At 34.4% G+C, this 24,874-nt stretch overlaps 1 protein-coding gene, 1 long non-coding RNA gene and 1 other non-coding gene across 7 annotated transcripts; 1 reads left to right on the top strand and 2 right to left on the bottom strand.

The window, feature by feature from the left end:
* Positions 1-1,001: 1,001 nt before the first annotated feature.
* LOC128188845 (trafficking protein particle complex subunit 9-like) lies at positions 1,002-24,061 on the top strand. Of its 4 annotated transcripts, none has more exons than XM_052860136.1 (23): positions 1,002-1,123; positions 2,340-2,444; positions 3,420-4,332; positions 4,465-4,610; positions 5,043-5,302; positions 5,420-5,488; positions 5,697-5,768; positions 6,849-7,050; positions 7,406-7,499; positions 7,674-7,853; positions 8,085-8,227; positions 8,815-8,900; positions 9,104-9,230; positions 13,871-14,081; positions 15,805-15,893; positions 16,150-16,298; positions 16,693-16,835; positions 17,094-17,204; positions 18,018-18,156; positions 18,925-19,018; positions 19,936-20,034; positions 21,381-21,487; positions 23,487-24,061. In XM_052860136.1, exons 1-23 carry the CDS (start codon positions 1,075-1,077, stop codon positions 23,655-23,657), a joined length of 3,759 nt encoding a protein of 1,252 aa, XP_052716096.1. In that variant the 5' UTR covers positions 1,002-1,074; the 3' UTR covers positions 23,658-24,061. The 4 variants fall into 4 exon arrangements, with proteins under 4 accessions (XP_052716096.1, XP_052716105.1, XP_052716113.1 ...); XM_052860145.1 differs by having other exon boundaries at positions 21,384-21,487; XM_052860153.1 differs by lacking the exons at positions 1,002-1,123; positions 2,340-2,444 and adding an exon at positions 2,648-2,759.
* On the bottom strand, positions 2,526-2,597 carry Trnam-cau (transfer RNA methionine (anticodon CAU)). Its single transcript has one exon. It is a non-coding gene; the product is annotated as a tRNA-Met (tRNA).
* LOC128188867 (uncharacterized) lies at positions 9,244-13,849 on the bottom strand. Of its 2 annotated transcripts, XR_008244197.1 has the most exons (4): positions 13,075-13,849; positions 12,601-12,732; positions 11,930-11,995; positions 9,244-10,001 (listed from the first exon to the last, which is right to left on the bottom strand). It is a non-coding gene; the product is annotated as an uncharacterized LOC128188867 (long non-coding RNA). The 2 variants fall into 2 exon arrangements; XR_008244196.1 differs by lacking the exon at positions 13,075-13,849 and having other exon boundaries at positions 12,601-12,899.
* Positions 24,062-24,874: the final 813 nt, after the last annotated feature.

A 24,874-nucleotide genomic window follows, 5' to 3' on the forward strand; every position in this document is an offset into this window, starting at 1 on the left:
ACTTTTTCAATCCTCAATGTAAATTTAGAAACAATCTTTCTTGCGAGAAAAAGGGGGGGGGGGGGCTGAACCCTCTATTATTCTATGTTTCTAATGGTAAGGTATAAATTTGCCAAAAAAAGTGGGGGGGGGGGGGCTAAGCCCCCCTCCTAGCCCCCCCCCCCCCCCGGTTCCGACGCCTATGTGCTTGGAAGCTTTCATAGAATAATACAAACCGGTAGGGGACGTGTATTGCTTATGCAATACTCTCAGAATGCTTGTTAAATCTAGCTCTAGCCAGCAGACTGACATTGATGAATACCGAGAGATCATTGGAATTCAAGTTGGCCCAATTTTTCATAAATTTCGTTGATCCCTCCATCCACATTATTAAAATCAAAAGGAATTATGAGAAATATGAGAATTCATGAATCATACAATTACTAGTAATATCTCCACGGTTCGGGGTCCGCCACGGTCCGGAGTCCGCCACGGTGCGGGGTCGATCCACATAGCTCTTTTCTACCGATGAAAAAAAAAAGGATCACTTTTTTGTTGCCGCTATCATTACCATCAGCGTCATTGTCAATAAAATCACGAGAGAATATGTCTTCCGTCACAGGACAACGTTACAATATCGTGTAATTGTTTCAGTCCTTTTTGATAAATAAAATTAACACTATATATTTATTTCTCCCCCTTTTTGTTTTTTTTTTTCTAGTAATCTGTTTATTTATAATTCATAACTGCAAAAGTGGCATCTCCATTTTAGATATTATTTTTTAAGGACCTAACTCATGTTGATTATTCGGTAAAAGTTATGAAGGTTAAGGTAATATTTAATTACGGCATGGGAATGATTTAATTAGCCCAAGACAATTTAAACTCGCATATATATAAAGCTAGTTGCTATTTTCGTGTTTTCACGTGATGTGAATGTTGTCCCGACACCAGTAAAGTGTCAATGTGTGTACATATATACTGTTGAGTAGAATAAAGTACTCAATAGTACAATGAACATTGTGGTCGTGGGAGCTCGGTGGGATAAATTCATTATGACCGGTCTTGTACAAGAGATTACAACCTGACTAAAGTATGACGTGTGATTTTGTGTCGGAGTACAATCTTTTGAAAAAATCAACAGGTAACTATTTTGTCATTTTATCATTTTTTTTGTAACGCCGATATTTCTCTAATTTTGAACGGATTGTTCGTTGGCGTGCATGCACATTGCGTCTATACATGTATATGTACGAAGAGAGAGAGAGAGAGAGAGAGAGAGAGAGAGAGAGAGAGAGAGAGATTGACGGATGGACAGACAGACAAAACAAATAAATGGTTAGGGAGCGAATAACCCCCGTTTTCCTCTGCTCACCTGCTTATTTTACTTTTGTATTATTTGATTTTGCTTTAAAGAACTGGCAATTGAATAGATAAAAATTTTAAAAATTAAGCTCACCGAAGTTTTGTATTATCTAGAGCTATAATAAACATGTCATATCCCGATACTTTCGATAAACTTTTTAAAGATTTTGTTTGCCTTTCTTCTTCCATGCACCTCAATTTCATGAAGGATTCCATGAATTCCATGAAACACTTTATAGTCCCTAGTCTCAATGTGCACATGCATCTATAATCATATACTAATCCACGTGCCCCTGTGTAATGTGGCCTTGTCGACGCGCTTTGACATACAGATCTAGAACACAATGATATGTCTTATAAATGGAACATTGATGTCAATTAATACCAAGTATAATTATTAGCAAGTATAAGTATATATACCTCAGAACATTTTGGTTACATACTTTTTCACCTGCCCAACATAAAGTTCTCCGGATATAGATGGGTTGTTTATGGATATTCACGCATATATATTTAATATAATTTACACGTCTATGCATAAATCTAATTTTTAATTCGATTGATCTGTGCATGTACGTTATACTGTGCACGACACGAGCCAAATGTGCAACTATTACAAGCCGCAATGTCAATAACAAGGGCCCGGTTGAGACAATGATCAATGTACATTTTTATAAAAGTTAATGTACATATTGAATACACTTTTTTCACATTAATGAAACAGAGATTTTTTTTACAATACACAAAACACAAATATTAAAGATATCAATAACTGTCCGACAACCGAGTCCTCGCAATGTCAATCACTTATCAAGTTCCTCAAACATCTTTTTGGTATTGAAATTTCAATTAAAAAATGACAATAGTACAATACTACTGTACTTAAGCAAGATGTGAAGTGGAATAGTTTATTTTTTCCCTCGGCAAAAAAAGCATACATTATGCACATGTTGATTTTTTTTAAAATGACACAAGAAAAACCTCTATGATTTCAGCTGGTTATAGTAACGACTGTCTTTACGATGTAGCTGTACTAAAATTACTTATGGCACCTGTGCAGTCAAGCAACTTGGGTTATATGCAGCAAACGGATAAGCCAAGTGAGTATTAAATGCTATGTTTAAAATCTGATCAAATAGAAATAGGTAAACTTCAAATAGAAAAAAAAAAGAAAAAAATTTTAGCAGAGCGTGGTTTCGATCCACGGACCTCTGGGTTATGGGCCCAGCACGCTTCCACTGCGCCACTCTGCTTCCATGTTTAATAGAAGTAAAAAATTGTATATGTAGTAGAAAAGCGGGAAGCCACGCAAAGATCGCGAGACATCACGAGATTTAAAGTGAAAATTTGTAGTCTGTAAAAGTGGGATGTACTATTATAAATGATAAGGATGTCATTGTATTTGTCGATATTCTGTGAGTAGTCATATTTGTCACAATATAATCAAGATTATTTATTGTATATGTTAAGGTTGAGAAGATATTCTATTGGATACGATAACATATGATTCTTTCGAATTTTCTCGTTCCGTTAACATAAAAACGCTGCTACACTGTAAAACGGACAAGAAATGGACATAAAACCGTCATCTGCACTATTTTTTTTAGTCTTCAAAATATAAAGTATGATCTGAATTATTTTAAACATGGTTTTTTTGTTTGTTTTATGGGAAATATGCAGTGCAGTACTATTACGACTCTTTTGCAGAGAAAACTTAAATAGTTTCTGTTTGGTGAAATAATTTTATTAACCTAGACAGCTTTTCATCATTTTAGCAACCGATTCAAAATAGTTGAAAGATTCAATATGCAATAAAAATGGCGATGTCATCAGAAACCCTACTTTGAGTCAAAATTGCTGTATCAAAGAAAGAATTTTGTTGTGATACATATGCAATCTGTTTCCTATCATAATCTTATTTCTTTTAACACCTGACATTTATGAATTTGTTATTTACATATTTTGCAACCAAGGTGAACCAAATGAATTGAAATATTTCGTCAAATGACTATATCACAACGCCCATTACCTGTTATTGTGTATTGTTGTGTATTAATTAATGACCATTCTTACAGGAACTATGAGTACAATTGACTATGGACAGACTGCCGAGGACCACCAGGGTTTATTGGTCCTGGTCAAACACACAGGACAAGCATTGTCACAGCAAAAATTCAGAAAAGTATGGGACCGGACTAAAAAGCTGAACTCGGTTAGCATTCCAGGGCAAAACAGAAATGCTTGGGTCAGATACAAACAGCATTATCCAAAAGAAAATAATGAGTGGGGAGACTTTCAGGCTCACAGAAAGGTGTTGGGACTAATTTCAGTTGGAGAGTGTAGAACTGTGGAGGAATTCGAAGACTTATTTGATCATTACAAAAATGTGAAGGAGGAATATGCATCTACACTGTTCAATTCTCGTCTCATTGTCTTTGGGATGAATAGAGATGGAACACCTCTAGAGGAAGAAATGGATAACCCAGTTTTATCCCTTCACTCCTCTCAGGATAAAGCAGACAGCGAAGACAGTGGTGTCACATCAGACATAAGTCCATCAGACAATGTGGCAATGCATGAAAAGCCTTTGCTCAAGGAGACTAAAAGTGATCCATATGGATCTGTTTCAAAAAGCAGTTCAGAGGGGAAAATCACTTTTGTTGGTAAGAAACCTCTGAAAAAACAAGAAAGCAGTCCAGTGCCTGTTTATCAGTATTCTCCCATATCGACACCACCTGGAACGCCCCCCTTACAGAGACCTCACAGCAACAGTCTTACCAAAGACAGCACTGGGGCAGAGGTCTTGTTCTTTCCCAGTATCCAAGACTGTTCCGATTTGGAGGAGAAGTTGAAGGAGTTTATTGTGTCATTATTCTTTGTGTTGGAGGGTAAACGACTCGATCGCTCTTTTGAACGCCATGATCGTATTCAGCTTTTATGTGCACCATTTGAAAGAAAGGACTATGTTGGATTAGATACTGACACAAAGTATGCATTTTGATAGTCAAATTACCGGTATAGAATGTTTTTTAATAAAGTATTTAAAGACAAATTTTAATTTAAAGACTAAATTAATATTATGATCTGTTAGGTTTCATTTCAGTTTTGATTTTTTTTTAGGTCTTTTAGAAAAAAGTGTCAAGGCAGACTACGCAAGCATCTTGCTGATCTTTGTTTACAGGCAGGTCTCCCCGGTGAAGCTATTCTTCACTACGAAACTGCTATTGACATTCTACGCCCCGTCAATGATGCACTTTGGATCGGAGGTTTTCAATAGTTTTTCTATGTCTATAAATTCTTTTACCCAACAGTATGCACCAAACATGGGTAAAAGATTGTGATTTTAGCTCACCTGAGCCAAATTAAGGCTTAATTAATCTTTTCTAATCAAAATTTGTCCATTATCTGTCATTGCTAACAATTTCAAGTCCTCCCCACAATCAATGTCACATGCAATCCTTTATTCAGTATGAAGAAGAATGATAAAAATATTTGTGCATTTATACCAGTCTATTTTTATGTAAAGCTGTTTATCTCAGAATTATGGCCGATGACGTTTGTTGCTCAGGTGAGCATTGTTGCTTCAACCAACATCTACTTTGTGGCAAGGGTAGAGGAGAAAATGTTTATTTTGGTACAAATATTGCTGTTTTAGATTTTCTTTTGAATATAAGCATTGAATTTTGTCTTTTTCTTAGCCTGTTATGAAGGTCTTTCATCAGCAGCTGTTGTCATAAACTATCCCAAGTCAGTCGCACTTTCTGGACTTCGTCGGAACTATTTTTCACTGTCATCAAAAAGAGGTTCATCCATGTTGAATGAAGCTAAATTAAGAACTGGTAGCTTGAACAACAAAACGAATGGTATGGAAAGTGCACCAGAGAATTTGTCCAGGGTGGCTCCTGACCCTACAGACATAATGGACAAATTCAGAGAGGCTTTGGGTCATTACAGCAAGGTCTGTGCAAAATTATATCTCTTTTTATATACTTGATATGTAGATAGCTTCACCTGCAAAAAAAAGTTATTATATTCTTCATGTTCTTGTGTATTTTTTTTTCTTTGATTAAAACAGTTCAAAAGTGCAGCAGTTATTGAAATAGAGCTCAGTCTAAAAGCATGCAGAGTCTTGACCATGCAAGGGGTAGGACACTTTGAATAACTGTATATTTCCCAAATATACAGTAGTACTATAAACCTATATATCGGTAAATTAGAGCACTTCTGCTTTAGCAAAACTTTCCTCTTTAACATATTAATCATCATCATAAATTTGCATATTTGGATAGTTTCATACTTGTATTCTGTTTGGAGAGATCTTGAAATATTTGCTATTATTTCATATGTTTCAGAAATGCCTACAAGCTTCCACATTTCTACAGAATGTAATTTACATAAACTGCAATATTAGTGAGGAGGACAAGGTAAGGAAACAGTTACAGGGACTGGATGGCCATTTTTAGGCTATACATGTATTTACCTCCATATGAAAAAGAACACTGTATAAATATAAAGGATTATGCTCCAATTTTAAATCTAAAATATTTGGATATTTTTTATGCCCCCCTGCAAAGAAGGAAGGGCATAATGCTTTGATGCTGTCTGTCGGTCGGTCAGTCTGTCGGTCGGTCGGTCCACTAATAGTTTCCATTCATTTTCTTCGCAGAGGATGAACATATTGAAATGAAATTTGGTATACAGGTTTATCATGATAATATCTAGGTCAAGTTTGATATTGGGTACGATCAAGCAATTTTTGACACAGTTAAATTCCAGTTATTTGCAGTTTCTGCTCATTTTCTTTGCAGAGGATTAACATTATGGAATGAAATTTTGTATACAGGTTTATCTTGACAATATCTAGGTCAAGTTCGATATTGGGTATGATCGAGCAATTTTCGACAGAGTTATGGCCCTTGGACGTAGAAAAATTCCAGTTATTTGCAGTTTCCGCTCATTTTCTTAGCACAGGATCAACATATTGGAATGAAATTTTGTACACAGGTTTATCATGATAATATTTAGATCAAGTTCGATCGGTACGATCGATCAAATTTCTACAGAGTTATGGCCCTTGGACGTAGAAAAATTTGAGTTATTTGCAGTTTCCGCTCATTTTCTTCGCAGAGGATCACTATTTTGGAATGAAATTTTGTATACAGATTTATCATGATAATATTTAGGTCAAGTTCGATATTGAGTACGATCGAGCAATTTTCGACAAAGTTATACCCCTTGGACATAAAAAAATTCCACTTATTTGCAATTTACGTTCATTTTCTGTATGGATGTTTCCAAGGGAGGGGGGCATAAGTGTTTTACAAACATCTCTTGTTTTACTAAATGTTAGTTTATGGCCAAAAATATCTTAAGGCAGATCTGATGGTGAATTTGTTGACCACCCAGCCTCGTATATGCTCACATCAATTATAGGTAAACAGACTGAGGCAGATTGTGATAGAGTTTGAATGGATTTGACGTTTGCATTAATCGTTTGGTTACAGATACTCAGATACTGCACTCTCTCTGAGTTATATGCAGACATTGGCTTCCATCGGAAAGCAGCTTTTTTCAAACGGATTGCTGCGATGCAGTGCGTCTCATCCCCCCAGGCCACACAACAGAACTGGAGTTGTTGCTACAGCCTACTTATTCAGGCTCTAGACGGTTACAACATTTCCCATAATTTGATAGAGAGATGTAATGGTGGGTGCAATGTATATATTAATTGATGATTGTGCCGTCTGTTGTTGTATATAAATTTTTTTTCATAAGACCTATATGAGTTAAAGTGTGTTTCCTGTTTCCTCCAAAAATAAAAACCTGAGTTAATAGGTAGAAAAAACCATTTTATTATAGTTTTTAAACTTCATCACTCAAACAGCTCCTTATGAGACATTCTAAAATACAGATCTGTTGTTCTAAAAATTAAATTTTATAAATGTTTCTTTAACATTAGAAGACATGCAGTGAAAATTAAAAAAAAAAACAACCCATAAAATTATTACTTCTGGAAAAAATGTCAAAAGTCTGGACTTTATTTTTATCATTTTCCCATTAGGTCCTCACTCCGGATGGCCAGTCCTCCAATCAAGGGTGCTAAATGAACTCATTTTTTCTGCTCGTAGAATGGGTAAAATACCTATTGCAATCAGGTGAGTCACCTTTTATTAGCCATTTCATATTTTTGTTATGTTGATTTTTAAAAGCACATTTGAAAGACATCAAGCGCATTTCTGATCGCAGCTTTGACACTAATCCTGATATTGTGTCCAATGTGTTGAAGACAGATCTTTCTGAATTGAATCTTTGGTCTTGCATTGTTGCAGACATACTACGTTTATGATCCACTTTCTACATCAATTCATGACTCTGATGGAGAAGAGGGACATAAGTCAGACTTTGGAGCAGTTAACCACACAGACAGATGATGGGAACTGTCAATCACTTGCCCTGGACAATGGCATGATCCTACCGCCCGTACCACTTACCACTATACCATATGTGAAGTGAGTGACTCGCTTACAGATATGGTGCAGAATGCTCAATAGCCGTGCATTGATTTATCTTCTTAAAAAAAATTTTCAAATGTTATTGTCCTCTTGTATTTGGTGCTTACTATGCTTGTTATTAAATAAATAAAATAGATTTCAATTTTTACAAAAAGCAGTCCTCTTTGATTTCAATGCCGGTTTAAATGTTCAAAACCTTAAGCCTTGAACTTTATCACATGTATACAGGTCTTTCAAGTTGATTCGAATGCGTCCACACTTAGAACCAGTCAAGTTAAAGAGGTATGGAGAGTCCACCAACTCGGGACCTTTCATCTTCACACCCCTGAATCTGGGAATGAGTAGAAATGACAAAGACGATGGGAAAATGGGCAAGTAATTTGTCACAGATATGTTTTTATTTCTTTTACTGTTATCATTTATATAGAAGTCTAATTAACTGCAATCCATCTGAATTTAGTGCAAAACACAGTATCAATTGCTTAATAGAAATTAATGTTTTAAAGTGTTTTTTTTACGTGTTCTAAACAAACGAGGTCTGACAAACACTAGAAACTATTAATAACTTTCTGGGTATGTAACTTGCAAGGTACATGTAGTATTAAAATAGTCCAATTTATACAAAACTTTTACCTATACAAACCTTTGTGAAAGATAACATATGAACACTGTTTACATAAAAAAGAATTGTGAGCTCTGTAGCATGTACCGGTAACTTGACAACTAAACATTCAAATTATTATCACCCATTAGAAATATACTCTAGTAAGGCAATGTTTATTAATAAGATTAAAAAGCTTTCATTGTGACCAATTGTATATTTCAGTTTTAGTCAGTATGTTGCCCTTTGATACACATGATTTAAATAAGTAATTATAGATTGTCAATATTTAATGTGCTGATGATATTATTTCTTTTAATTGTAGACTGTGTTGTAATTGTTGTGCTTTGGTTGTAGATTTTTGTCTGGTGGCTCGGGATGTTTGTGAAGTGCAGTTACAAGTGTACAATCCACTACCTGATGAACTCAAAGTTACTCAGATGGTAAGTATAGAATCAAACTTATGGTTTGGTGACATTTGTTAAGATCTTAGATTAATGTGTAAAATTTGAAGGAAACAGTTTGGGGGGTTTAAAACTTTATTGTTAATTGATAGTTTGTTAATAGATGCAATGATATATGTCTGAGTTCTTAACATTTTAAAAAAAGAGACAGTAAGATGACAATTTTTGGGATGCTTTTTCAGGGTCTGATAGTGGAAGGAGTGGAGTTAGAGCCTTACCCCTGTAACCCATCTATTCCAGCAGAGACCGGGCCCTATCTAGTCAAGTTGTTATGTCGGCCCAAGTCTGAGGGGGAGCTACACATCATAGGTAAAATGACCCATATAGTCTGTCCCAAGATATTTATGCAGCACATTTAGACAATTTTTAATAAAAAATATACATACCTGTGAATGAAGTGCAATTGAAATAGATAAAAGGGACAATATCCAAGATAACTCCATTAACACATTATCCTTGTATGCTTGGAAATATTCACAGGAATGAAAACAGATTTCTTACGAAGATTTATAATGGGAAATACATGTTCATCTTTTCTCCATTCAGAGGTCATTCGGAATACCTTGTACAATTTTTCAACGTTATCATCAGGGTTTGATGCAATACAAATCCCCCCGTAGACATCACATTTTTTAGCAGTGAATTGAAACCTAGTTTTAAACCCAATGTGATACCACGCTGACCAAATTAAATATGCTATTGAGCATTCCGAAAAAGTATTGAAAACTCTACTGGTATTCAGTAATTTGCTGTAAGCTCTTTTTCATGATACATGTATATGTTCAACATAGAATTTATGACTGTTGAATGTTTAATATATGAAGTTTGCAACAGGTAATTAAACATGTTTTACATTTTCAAAAACTGTTCAGAAAGTTTTTAAAAGTTAGGTATAGTCCACTAATGCATTTTCCATAGGCGGTAATGTTAACGTTAGGGTTCATAGCTCCGGCCCTAATTTTCGTTCAGCAACGAGAGACCTCTTGAATGAAAGCTCATCAAATTGTCTCTTTCCTGTTAAAATTTCGTGGTTTGAAGTCTGATTCGTTTTCCGGCAAAATGCGTCTGTATTGAAAAACTCTGAAAATGAAAGTAAAAGTAGGGAATTTCTCAGTTTTGGAAAGGGTGTACATCAAACAATTTCAATTTTTTTCTTCAAAGGATAATTCAATTTTGAAACTTGTTTTAAAAATTGCAAATCCTCTTTTCTGACATGTGTCAAGCATTCTGATTTAAAATGTCACAATAAATGTATATACACTCTGCAAGTATAGGGACTATTTTGCTTAAAGGCACTTCTTTGTTGTCCTACCGATTCTAAAAATAGTTAGAGGGATATACCCAATATTAAACAGTCATTGTGGTTATTTACAATTCTAAGCTTTTATATTCACTCTAGACACTATAAAGAACCATGATTCCAAATTTGGAAAAAGTCAATACATACCGTATATACTCGCCTATAAGTACGGTTCGCCTATAAGTCGGTTGCCTTTATCCAGCTCTAATTTGAAGATTTTGCTGTTGACTCCCTTATAAGTCGGGTTACTTTTTCAGGACAATTTATGTACAGATACTCTCAATAAAATTCCACATTTTATCATACATGTTTTGAGTTCTAAAAAAATTGTCCTTTTTTCACCCCATAATTGCTTCTAGACTATTTCTATCATGGGTCTATGATGTTAATAACTTTTGATTTAAATGCCATTATTTTTTATAACACTAATAACAAGTTGGTAATAGCTTCAAAACTACCAGGTATTTAAATAGAGTCCTTTTGAAAATTTGATGATTGTGATTTATTTCCTTACTGACTGATTAGGTTGGTAATTAGCCCCTTAAACTGGGGTGTTGGCTTGTGTTGTTTTAGGTGACATGACCCCTATATCTATTATCACCTTAGGTGTGAAAAACAGACTGCTTGAATTTTCTTTTCATGAACACAGGTTCATTGCATTCATCTGTTTATTATTTAAAAAGAAATATAACTTACTTCTCTCTTGTGAATTTTTTTTTTACTATGTCTCACCTATAAGTCGGACCCCCACTTTTCACTTAATTTTTTACTCCCAAAAATCCGACTTATAGGCGAGTATATACGGTAACTATGGATTTTGCAGCATTGATACACATGCATGAAATTTGAAGAAACAGTCCAGTCATAATTTACCTAAACAACAGATAGCTCATTGGCACTTGATGCTCTTAAAATTGCATAAATTGAGGAAACTTTAATCTCAAGGATTAAAATACATGTAAAACATAATAATTCAATATTTTACCAAATTTATTTTGTTCATATTCTTATGAAAAAGCTCAATTATGTCTGATTTTATAAAATTGTTGTCGTAAAAATCATGAGTTTTTCTTTAGTTACAAAAAAGAATTGTTTTCAAACACCACGAAAAAGGTAAAATAGAAAAGTATAGGAATTTCCCTATCCATCAAGGTATTACATGTAGGTATTGGTTTATAAATAATAAAGTTATATGACTCTATAATGTGAGGCCCTCAATTCAGTTTTTGCTCCATTTTGATGCTAGCTTGAGATTACCTCACCTATGACGTCATAATGACGTCATAGTGATGAGTTGTTTTTACTCATATAAGTGTAATATTTGCTGAACTTTTATTTAAGCCTAATTTCGGAACAAATGCACCATGACTTAACTCATTAAATATATGTCATAGGGAAAAGAAACTTGCTAATAAGGATTTTTTCTTTTACTCTTGTATATTGTTACCATGGTAACAAATTTAACAAAAATTATCAAAAGACATATCCTGTGGAAGAGAGTCTACATTTAACTAAAGTTCAAAATCCAGAAGAACAAGAAATACCCACAAAGTCTGTGAAATATGTCTAATCAATGTAAAGTTTCCCAGTATCTATAATATTCTAAATTATCTGCATGTAAAATACTGGCCATGCAGGGTATATAGTTTTTATAGGTTCCTTCTTTTAAACTTGGACGAGTGAAGTTACAAAGATAAACTTTACTTACATCAAGTGTGGCTCATTGTTGTGTTTTATTCTTTGAAGAAGACTTCCATTTCAATTTACATGTTATCTAAAATGAAATGTTTTGAATTAAATTCTACATTGTCCAACACTATTCCCAACATTTGCAATTCCATATCAAAAGCAGCCATATGTTGAGAGAGAGAGAGAGAGAGAGAGAGAGAGAGAGAGAGAGAGAGAGAGAGAGAGAGAGAGAGAGAGAGAGAGAGACAGACAGACAGACAGACAGACAGAGAGAGACAGAGAGAATTAGAGAGAGGGGGAAAGATACAGAAAGAGAGAACAGATAGGCAACAATAACTACATCTTCATGCACAACACATCTATACAGCCTAAAGACCAACATCCCCCCCCCCCCCAATAATATTCAATATCAACCCCCACCCCAACACATTGATCTATTTTTTCAATAGTATGAATAAATAAATACTAGTAAATATCTACTTAAAATGATTACTGATAATTTCATTCAATTTTGATTATGATAAACAAAGATAGATTTTGTGGATTAAGTACTAACCAACATGGTAGGCTTCTACATGTTAAAGAGTGCATACCTACATCTTCGGTACATAGTCATGTCACATGCATAACAAATTAATTTACTCCAATTTAATGCAAATCTATCATCATAAATATAGAATTGGAACCTACCGGACACTAATACAATTCCCTTACAATGCAAACTAATCTTAGATAGCTGGACACTGCTAGAATGAAGTATTTTTCCTCACCGGAAACTTTCTGCTTTTCTACTTTCACTTTTGCTCGCTTGAAATGATCGCACTAAAAACCCGAAGTGATATTTGGTCTCAAAATTTATAAAAATGACTTCTAAACTCATATATAATTAGAAACACACATACATTTTCATTTTATTATGTAAAAACTCAAAATAAATTACATTCAAGTTAAAATCACAATTTCTTTAATTTAAATTGGTTTTTTGAAAATCCCGGGGGGGGGGGGGGTGTTGTGATGGATATTTTCTTGGAAAATATGCTATTAAAATGATTAAACTTGTTGAACTTGTTGGAAATTTAATTTATTCACATAAATGAGAAGATGTACAAAAGAAAAATGCATGTTTATCATAATAATTGCAAATAAACAAGAAATATGCCTTACCAGCATGGAGCTCAATATGGGTATAGTCCACTAATGCATTTTCCATAGGCGGTAATGTTAACGTTAGGGTTCATAGCTCCGGCCCTAATTTTCGTTCAGCAACGAGAGACCTCTTGAATGAAAGCTCATCAAATTGTCTCTTTCCTGTTAAAATTTCGTGGTTTGAAGTCAGATTCGTTTTCCGGCAAAATGCGTCTGTATTGAAAAACTCTGAAAATGAAAGTAAAAGTAGGGAATTTCTCAGTTTTGGAAAGGGTGTACATCAAACAATTTCAATTTTTTTCTTCAAAGGATAATTCAATTTTGAAACTTGTTTTAAAAATTGCAAATCCTCTTTTCTGACATGTGTCAAGCATTCTGATTTAAAATGTCACAATAAATGTATATACACTCTGCAAGTATAGGGACTATTTTGCTTAAAGGCACTTCTTTGTTGTCCTACCGATTCTAAAAATAGTTAGAGGGATATACCCATATATACAATACAGGGTTATTTTTGAAGTTAAAACTTCATATCGATATAGAAAATATCATGTCCGGTAAACTGAAATATAATTATGAAAGTAGATTGTAGGAGATATACATACCGATAATCCTGCTGAATTTTATTAAATAATGTTGAATGATAATTGAAGATTTTATATCATAGGATTGTAGGGTTTATACAATACCATCCATCAGTAAATATTTTCTACTATGTGATTTGACTTGTAAAAGGAACTCTTTACTATTGGTACTTAATACATTGTGGGATTACAGTAAATGTCAGCTTTCGATATATCAAACCCTGTTACAGGTTATTTCACCAAAGTGATGGGAGTCAAAAGTCAGTGTCGACTCAAAGATCTCGACCAGTTGAACTTTGATAAAATCAAAGTGAGTGTTGTTCCTCCCCTGCCTCAGATCATGCTGACAACATCACTGCCAAAGGCAGACAACTTTCTATCAGGTGACAACAGTGAATACGTTGTCACTAGTGGAACAACAGTCCTATATGCAGGACAGAGGTTAGATATCTTCAGTATACAATCAAAAACCAAACCTTCAGTATACAATCAAATGCAAAGTAATTATGTGTTAATACATGCACAGATCCAGAAAAATTTTCCAGGGGGGGGGGGGGGGGATCCAACGGAAGACCTTATTGTTATTGCTTTGTTTCTTTTTCACTATTATTATTGGGTTTTTTTTCTGTCAGATTTTCTCAGAAACACTTCAGCTGATTTTTATGAAACTTTCACTCTTTCAGGTCTCATCACTTCTGGTCTCGAAATATTAAAGATTTTATGTTTTTGCTTGTTCACGATTTTTCTCCAAAAGTATTTAAGATAGAACTTTCAAATTTTCACAGATGGTAGAGAGTTAACGGCCGCAGTGCCCTTTGCATGTGCGAATGTCCACCGTCACTTCTGGTCGTCACCAGAAGAAAATGAAAAACCTTAATTTTTCAATTGTTTTGACTTGAATTTTTTATGTTTTCATGCTTAAGAGACGCTCTCAAAACTTCCGAATATGAAATTTGTTTTAAATCAATCCATGCATTCTCGAAATTTTGGGCTCCAAAGTCCTGAAGCGAGAGTCTTCAGTAGTTCGGTCGTTAGAGTGGTGGACTTGTGCCCAGGCGACCTGAGTTTTGGGGGGTGGGTTCTGAAATTGTATTGATTATTCATGGTATCATTTAAAATAGAAATCGGGAGTTAAGCATACTTGCCAACTGACCCGATTTCGTCGCGTCACACCCGATTTTTCAACCCTTCACCCGATTATTTTTTATGACCCGGCGGGTCATGCTTTTCACCCGATTTTTGTCGAACAACCCGAAAATCTCCCGATTTCCGGATTTGGTTCGTAAATTACGTTGCGCGTTTGACTTCCAGTCATCAACCCAAGCTAAGCTTGGATTTACGTAACGCGTAAACAATGCCGATGGCTTTAATAGACACATTATTTAATAAGTGTAATTATTATCGTGAGTTGTTTTGACTAAGCGAAGGTTTAAATCATTAAGTTTGATGGCTTCCAATAAGAAAAGGTCTTCATCGGGGCCAACGGAATCAAAACCAACAAAAAGAAAACGATATTTTTGTCGCTACCTATCAACATATCTGGGAAAATGAATTTCCATAGGTAAAACAAAGTAATCGAGTACAAAACGAGGCTTTTGTGTTCTATGTAACGCACATTTGAATATTGGATTTTGTGCTCAAAATGATCTGACTAAACATTCAAAAACGCTAAGTCATGTATAGAATGCTTTTTAATACACAAAAGTCTTCCAAGTCGCTTACAACTTTCATGCCATCATTTACAGAGTTCAAAAGCAAGGTTAATGTAGCAGAAACTCTTTTTGCATTTTTTTTTCAGCTGAACACAACCTACTATTTTCTGTGTTAGATCACTTTACAAAATTCAAAATCAGCAACTGTTAGTTAAAATGCTTCTTTGCAATAAAGTACATGTATTACACATAAGTTTTAACACATATTTCTATTGTATATACCTATGAAATGCATGATAAATATATCGTGAATGTCGTTACGCGCTATGACCAGATTTTTTACTTTCCACATCTGGTCATGACCAGATTTTCACATGTTGGAGGTTGGCAAGTATGGAGTTGAGTCTAAAACCCCCTGACCTCCCCTCTGGATCCGTGCATGTTTTATTCTGAAAGCATCTATTAGGAAATGAGATTTTTATATTTTCAGATTAATTTGTTTCTTTTTATAGCATGGAATGTCTAGTCACATTACAGAACACTAGTTTGCAGCCAGTGGAGCACGTGGATGCAGAAGTCATCTGTAAAATAGAGGAAAAAGGTGTCTCTTATGTTTGTAGACTGCCATTTAATGATCTGTTAATTCTTTGTCTCAGGGTCAGGGGGTAATGGTTTAATGGTGAGGTTTCAATGGGGATTTACAGCTAAAGCAAAAAATAGTTTTCTTACTTTGTGCAGATTTTGTGTTCTTTAGAAGTGAATACATGTACTATTGTATTGATTTAAAAGGAAAATACTTGGGCAGTGCACACACTTGATGCATAGTTTTTATTACCTGTACTGTTCATATATTGCAGATTATTTAGGCCAGGTATTCCAGTGGAGCATGGAAAACATTCAGTCACAACTTCCACTACAACCCAATGGTATTATGTGCTTCACCCTGTGTATTAATGGAGTGTCAGACTTCTTGTCAGACAATGTAGACCTGGAAACAGCCGACCAGGTAAACACAAAACACAGAATGTGTGTCATCTTCACTAGCCAAGGGTTTACGATCAACTCTTCTCCTCTACAAGCCGTAGGGTTGTAGGTTGCAGAGGGGCAGAGTGGATTATCAACCTTTGGCTAGCAATGATGCATGTGTGTGTGGGATGTTTCCATACTTGTTTGACTTTTTTTCCCATTTTAATAATGGAGTAGGTAAAAGTAATCTGTCTGGCACTGCAGTCACTGTCACAAATTTTCCTAAAGTCAATATTCAGCCTCCAGTCTTAAGTATTGATCTCAAATTTATGTACTTTTCTTTAAATGATTTAAGAATAAATAGAGTGATGTTTGTGATGCTGGGGCCTGATGGTTGGCTAGCTGTGATTAACCTAGTTTTTTTGTCCTGTCAGTGTGTGGAGTGCCTGCTTCGTGTGGAGTACAGTGGAGGGGACGGATTACAGGCCAGTCACTGTCGTCAGTGTGCTGTCAATCTGTCAGTGGATATTTGTCCGTCTGTGATAATTCAAGTTTGGGATGCACTCCCAGCTGAAAGGTACAGTAATAGGAAAAACTGTAGCAGAAAATAATTTTAAAGAATGAAATAACTAAAAGTAGTTGTGTTTATTAGTAAGTGCTCTTCATTTACATGTGTTTTTATGTAAATCTGTTGGTGCAGCATTTCAAGAAATTACAATGTACTAATCTTGTGTAAGCTAAGCAAGACATACAGTTCATTGATATATGCTTATTTATTAACCAAAATTATTCATAATTTGTGTGATGGAGGATCATTTTCATTTTGTTTCTCTAGATGTGATCATTGTTACCTCATCTTTGACCTGCTTAATGCATCAGGTCATGACCTCTCAATACAACATTCCAACCAAGAATCCGTATCTATCTTGCCAGGACACACTGAAAGGTAAAGTCAGTGAACTGTTTATGCTGTAAGAATATATGAAATACCTGTATTTGATATGCAAACTTGTAACTATTTGAAAGTTTCTGTACATAGTTGGATGAATTAACATTAAATGAAGAATGGATAAAGTCTGGACTGGTGTAATTGTAAAGCTCATATACTGTAAACCAACTTTTATTTGGAACAACTTTTTCCCCCAAATATTTTGGCATCTTTATGAGCCTACATTGTACATAAATATTCATTTAAGAAATAAACAGCAAGTTAAGACGTTCACCGGGATATGAAGTTGGTTGGTCACGTGATCAAATCCTGTGAAGCCCGAAGGACTTCTCAGTAGATTGACATTGCTGTTTATCACTTATATTTATGTTTGAAAAAGACAAATTGTTCAGAACTGTTAGAATAACCAAGATTTTAGGTTTATAATAATCCAAGCGGTAAGCGCGTGCTATGATCATTGTGACGTCACGAAAACGTTCATACAGAATTGAACGTTTTCGTTTTTCTGTAGGTTCAGATAAGGAAAAATATTTGCAAATGTAAATATAAACTAATAAAAGAGACAGGAAAAGACAGGTCTGCTGCAAGATATATTTGCAACAACAAGGAGCTCACCAAAACCAAAGTTCTCCCTCCATCGTGTGAATAAAAGTTGGTTTACAGTATTGGTTGATGCTATCCCTACCAAGTGAAATAGATGCATTTAAAACCATTTTTATATTATTAGGATTACATGTACATTGTATATATACACAATGACTGTAGATCAGGCAGTGCTCTTCATCAATTTGTGTTTGGTTGTTTTCTTAGAATTGCTGTAGAAATAGAACGCTGTGATTTTCCCTCATTACCTGACATGACGTATTTAAGGAATCGAATTAAACAAAGTAAAAATACAAACCACTACAGCACCTATTTGAACCAGTTTGTCGACATACGATGGAAAATTGTATCCTTTGCAATAACTTGGCCATCATAGGAGGCCCACTGCTCCTCTGATCCTGGTACATTAATAGGATGGGACTCTATTTGTATTACATGTATTGTGAAGTTCAACATGGATTAACTCTTTAAATAAAAATGTTCTTCTATACTACTGGAAATATAACAGGCAAACTAAGTAAACTAGGAGTATGGTGAACAAAGATGCTTCTTCTAGATTTGTGAAATCTATTACCTTAGTCAGGGGCTCTTGTTTTGATAGTTAGTTTGGGGGGGGGGGGGGGGGGGGCTTGACCTGTCAGCTACTAAATGTGCAATATTTTTAAATTGTTCAGTATATTACAGGCAATCTAAATACTGCATGTATGCAGGATTATTTTCACCCTGTGTTATTTTCGCCCGTTTTAACTTGCAAACAGTTTTGCCCCATCTTGAATTCGCCCAGACAAAGTTTTTAATAAAAAATAACATAGGAATACGCCCAGTCTTAAATTTGCTTGCTGTCAACTAGGGCAAAAGAGGTGTAAATAAAACAGGGGCGAATATTTCCATGTGTACAGTACATAGTTATTGATTAAGCCTATAGCAAAATCTTTTAATTCATGACCCTTTGTGATGATTCTTGGATGTGTTGATGTTGGAGAATAGGGGTTCAATGGTTCAATTGATACTGGCTTGCCAAGATATATTTTTCTGCCTTACTATCCTTTCCAAGGATTTTAAAATAATAATGATGTGAAAGAGAGTTTTATCTACTTCCTTAACTCTGATTAAGCCATCTTTAAAGGCCAGTGGAAAACTGTCCATAGATTATATTGAATGGTCAGAAGAACAGCTTCGTCAAATTCAGATTTCCCCCATTGAGTGGGGTAAGTAAATACTGTAGATCTCTAGCTCTGCCGGAAAAGCCACTGTTCCATTCATTTAAAAAACTTGTATTTTACAGCACACAGAACTCTAATTTTGGATTGAATAACCTCATTTAAATAAAATACACTAAGTACAAATCATCGATACCAAATAATTCCTCAGACATTTTAATACAGATGATGTCAGTTTACTTGCCTCTTAAATTCTTTTAAACACCATCTTCAGCCCCAAATGTGTGAACTTTGTTGCTTGTTTACATGTAAAAATGGTGATTGACTCTCAATGTGTACATGAATTTAACATACCAGGTGAATGTAATTCACTTTCTGAGGTCATTTAGCTTGTTTGAGAGAAGGTATGAGGCAAGTGAAGTAATGATATCAGTAGGAAATTGTCAGAAGAATTTTACGGAATTATTTTCGGAGAATGTGTTAGGAAATAAAGTTAATAAGTTCAAAACTAGCCCAAGTGTGTGTGCTCCATAAATTGCAAGGATTTTTTGTAAAAGAGAACTGTGACTCTACATCACATCAACCCAAATTTTCCAATAGAGCTACAGATCAGTGGCTTGATAAGTAATATCTTTTTGTTGTTACGCGTTTGAAATCCTGTTTCATTATAAAGGACATTATCAGGACCCTGCATTTACTCTCATGATGATACATGTACTACAATCGCTAAAAAGATAATTCAAAATGTTATACAGAGTATATTTACAATAAAACTATGTTTATTTTAAATAAAGATAAAAGATACTTCATTTATAAGAAACTGACTTGCTGAAATGTTTGAAGATTTGTATTTTGTCTGATATTTAATCATTTGTTCTATGAATGGTTTACAATTAGGACACATGATGGGCACAAGAACAAGACCTATACTTTACCTGGGTACACCCTTAATTTGTCTTTTGCAGAGGTTAAGCTGAATGGTTCATTTTTCCCCCAGAAAGGAGCTTTAGAATGGTCTGTGTTGGACTGCCTTGATGTGGTGGCAAGTGTTACAGTCAACACAGGTACAGTACAAATTATATTATTATACTTTCATGTTAAATACTGAAATCTGGTTGGTTTAGACGCAGTTGATAATCCGTTCTATTACCCTCAGCGTTAGCAACTCACTTAGCAACAGGCAACACAACGAACTGTTACATGCGCGTAAACTATGCGCGTACGGTTTGCCAAAGAATTCATGTCATTTATATATAAAAGTAGAAAAGTTTTCTGTAAAATTAAGACATTCAGTATAATAAAATAAATAGTGCCTGTTTAGGAGGGTAAGAGTTGAAATTGACACCCTTCGAAAACCATTGTCAACCTCCGCTTCGCGGTGTCAATTTCAACTCTTACCCTCCTAAACAGGCACTATTTATATACTACTGTATACAGGGTTATTTTCACCATAACTATTTTTCACCTATCTCCATTTACAAATAGTTTTAACCCATCTTGAACTCAGCCTGATAAAGATTGAAATTAATATAGCCATATAAAAAATTGTTTTTAATTCACCCAGTCAAATTTGCCCGCTGATGATGACAAAAGAAGAGAAAATAAAATGAAGGCAAATATTTTCCTATATAAAGTACCACCATTAATTGAGAGGAATCTGGACAAAAAGGATTCTGGGAACCCATACATAATTATATACTAGTTTATCTATGAACAGTTTTAGCAAATAAATGTAATGACAAACATGTATGGTAGATGCATTTTGCAAGATGGTACAGTGGTAGTATTTAGCTCACATTAACCAAAGGCTGATCCATCTTAAGTCTGATGTCCATCTGTAATTTTTTTGACACATTTTGCTTTTTCTCAAGAACCACTGGATTAATTTTAACCAAAATTGGCACAAGACAAACCATCCTTTGGTGAAGTGGATTCAAATTTGTTAAAATAAAGGGAAAATTCTTTTAAAATCATCTTCTCAAAAACCATTTGGTGTAAAAAGTTAAAAGCATTAACTCTTATAAGCATATAATTACAAAAATCTTAAATGCAAACGAAGTCAGCACAATACTTCTGATTTTGAATTGTTTAAACATTGACCACTCAAACAACCAAAGAGCCCAAAAGGGGCTCAATATTTACTCCAAGAATACAGGTATTTAGAGACAAATTTTTAAAAACTTTATAGTTTTTAAACAAGATCGACTGTACTAGGTTGTTCAGATATTTTTGTATGTGACATGTATGAGCTGCAATAATCAGAGTTATAGCCACTGTTGCTCTGGTGAATAAGTAGTCTGTGGGTCTCTTGTTTATGGGGAGGGGTTGATCATTATCACATCTATACATTCATGCCTGTGGCGCTTTTGATGATAGTATGTAATCTTTAGGATATACACATTTATTTCAGAAGAATCCTGCAACAGAAGTGCCTTACTTTACATAACTTGTCACCAAGATGATGATGACTGTGATAATGTGTCAGTGCTGGGTGTCAACACTGCCTTCTTTGAAACAGTAAGTATAGATATAAGAGATAAATATGCAGCAATAAAATTTGCTGTGCAGCTCAGAGTGATACAACAATCTAAATGGAAATTTCCTGTGGGATTTTTGGTTTGATTGTTCATTTAAGGAGGCCAACTCCAGTTTTTAGCTCACCTGAACCAAAGGTTCAAGTGAGCTTTTATGATCACCCATTGTCCATCTGTCTGTCTGTCCATCCCTCTGTAAACTTCTTCTCAAAAATCATTGGGCCAACTTTAACCAAACTTTGTACAAAGCATCTTTATGGGAAGGGAATGCTGATTTTTTAAAATATAGGGATAAACCCTTTTTAAAAAAGGAGATAATTGCAAAACAGTTAGTGTAGGGTGTGTGTCTTAAAAAATCTTCTCAAGAACCATTGCACCAGAAGTGCCAATATTTACACAAAAGCTTGTATATATGCTGAAGATTCTAAATTTTAAAAATTGTGACCCCAGGACCAAAACTGAGGCCCCAGGCAGGGTTCAAAGTTTAACATAGAAATACATAGGAAAATTAATGTTTAAAAATCTTCTTCTCAAGAACCACTGTGCCAGAAATACCAATATTTACATAAAAGCTTGTATATATAGTGAAGATTCTAAATTGTAAAAATCATGTCCCCTGAAATAAAACTAGGGCCCCAAGCGGGTTCAAAGTTTAACATATAAAGAAAAATGTTTAAAAATCTTCTTCTCAAGAACTACAATGCAACAGTTTGTGAGATTACTATGAATACATCCTTGGCTATTTTCAATTCTAAATTGTAAATATCGTTCCCCTGGTTTTACCGAAAACTTGACCAAATTTCTGTGTGTTACATTGGTCTGAGATTCGGAAGAGACGTACATGAACATTTTTCAGTCTCGACAAATCTCGCTGAGATTATCCTATATTATTTCGTAGCATGTCTGGTGATTCTACCTTGCCATGCTCACATGTCAAGCATAATCTATGTGAATTAAACGCTTGTTGACTGATGTTAAATGACCATACAAGGAAAGCAATAGAGTGACAAGAATCAGTTAAAAATTCTTAAAACTCGATCCCGATATTATGTACACTTGGCTCAAAAAATATCCACGTCCAGACGGGGGCTCATACAAACAAATTTGTTCGCTAGTGCCAAAAGTCATGCGTCTCGGGCGGTCGGGCAGATGGTTATTTCAAACACTGCTGTAAAGCCATTATGTACCCTCTAAGTCAGGGATATGAAACATACATTGAACAACCATATTAACATTTTATTTAGTATGCTTCCGCAGCTAAAAATATATAGTGCCAGAAACTTTGTAGAGAAAAATCTTTTTAATGAAGGAGTGGATATAATTTAATGATTATTTTTCAAATTACTTATCAAATTGGTTATGTAAGGTTGAACATTTCATTTAATAAATATACTCATAACATGTGGTGACGTTTATATTTGTGCTCATGGCGCATGAATTAGTAAAGTGTATTCATAGGAAATAGAACGACGCAGATTTCCAATGCAAACATAAGGGGAAATATAAACTGAAAGTAAATATAAAAGCATAATGGCAACAGACCTCTTGTTGACTAGAGATAAATAGTATTAATGATTTTGTAATATTTAGACATAAGATAAATACTGTAAAAACATGCTTTAAACGCTTGTAATGAATTGATGCTAAGAGCAAAGTGATTTTTATTCCCCTTGATGTTATTACATATTGTAAATTTGACGGTTATAACAAATTCCGCATGTAACAAAGCAAAATCTCCCATTCCAGGCACTTTGTTATACATGTGTTTACTGTTTACTAACACTAATTACATGTAGCAATGTTACGGTATTGCTATTTTTCAGGTTAGTGGTGTAGCCCACAATCCCCTTATCTTCTCTTTCTGGGTGGGGATGTAAGGAGGATGTTTACCCATTTTACCATTTAAGATGTGTAGATGTATGTCTTTGTAGATGCTCGGTCTTTGTAACTCAAACATTGCCTTTGTTTTCAATGTATTTCAGGTGAAACAGGGACAATCTTTGCTCATCAATCCTGCTTTTTTAATTCACTGTGGAGGAATTTACACCATAGACATAAAATGTGTGGTAATATCATCTGAGGAAGTAGAGGAGACATTTCATTATCATCCAGTGAAACTCCATGTAATAGAGATAGCGGATTCAGCATTTTAGTATGCAGGCTTGTCTAAAAATAAAAAATCTTGTGCAGATGAAGATGTACCGGTATTTAAAAAATGCCTTCAAAACAAAACTATTAACAACAGGTTAACGGGATGGTTAACAAAATAGCTTTAATAAAAGCTTCATATTAAGTCTTCAGCAAACACTTTGTGCATTGAATATTGATCATTCATATTAATTTAGACTGAATGAAATATTTTGTGATTTAACAATTGATATTATCATTCATTTGCATATTTAGTTTGGTGCTTAAATTTTTTTTTTTGAATTTGTGAATATATTTATAATAAATGTAAATTATTGACTACTATTTAAAGGCATTTTAACTTCAGTTAAATTTATTTGTTGTTCAAAAATATTATTTTTATATCTATCAATTAAATCATAATGCAGAGACAAAAAAACGTTTGGTTGTTTTTCATCCTTTTTTTTTTGGGGGGGGGGGTTATTAATCAACTCCTCAATGCAAATGACCTCTGCAGAAAGAAGTGGACCATTTTAATCTGCAATTCTTACATAATTTACTTCTTTAATGAAGAGATGCTGGCTGTTTTATATATAATAAAAGCACTTATAGTTTACAACTGTAAATAAGGTTTTACAGATGAAAACTATTGTGAACTATAGTTTATGGTTTGTAAATTATAGTTAACAGTGAATAATCTAGTTTATTGACTGTGAAACTATAATTAATGGCATTAATCACGGTATAAATTACATCTGTAAATCATAGTTAACCCGATCATGCATCCATGTTCCAGAAGTGTAAACTATAATTAACACTGAAAAAATTATCTGTGATTGCAAAACATAAAATTAGTTTATCTGAAACAAGAGGCCTTTAGGCCTTAACAGTCACCTGAGTACCATAGCCCATAAAAAATTGTGGAGGAGTCTCATAAATGCATTTAAGGGGGATGTGCAGCCATTTTGTACATTTGAGGATAAGAATGTAAACATTTCTTGAACTGGCTTGTTTCCACCCGAAACTGTTCAAAAATGTTGCCAAAATATATAAAAGCAAGGAATATGAAGTCCTACGTGTCATTTTGTTTGAAAAGTATGCATACAAGAACAGGACAATGCCTTTTTTATCACTCAGAACAGCTGTCAAACTGCGCAGGTACAGACTTATTTTGAAGATTTAAAAATCTGAAAAAAATATTAAGGGGGTTCATTGGTGTCCTCTCTACAACCATAATGAAAAT

Source organism: Crassostrea angulata, chromosome 1 (genome assembly GCF_025612915.1).
Source record: "Crassostrea angulata isolate pt1a10 chromosome 1, ASM2561291v2, whole genome shotgun sequence".
NCBI classification, from domain to species: domain Eukaryota; kingdom Metazoa; phylum Mollusca; class Bivalvia; order Ostreida; family Ostreidae; genus Magallana; species Magallana angulata.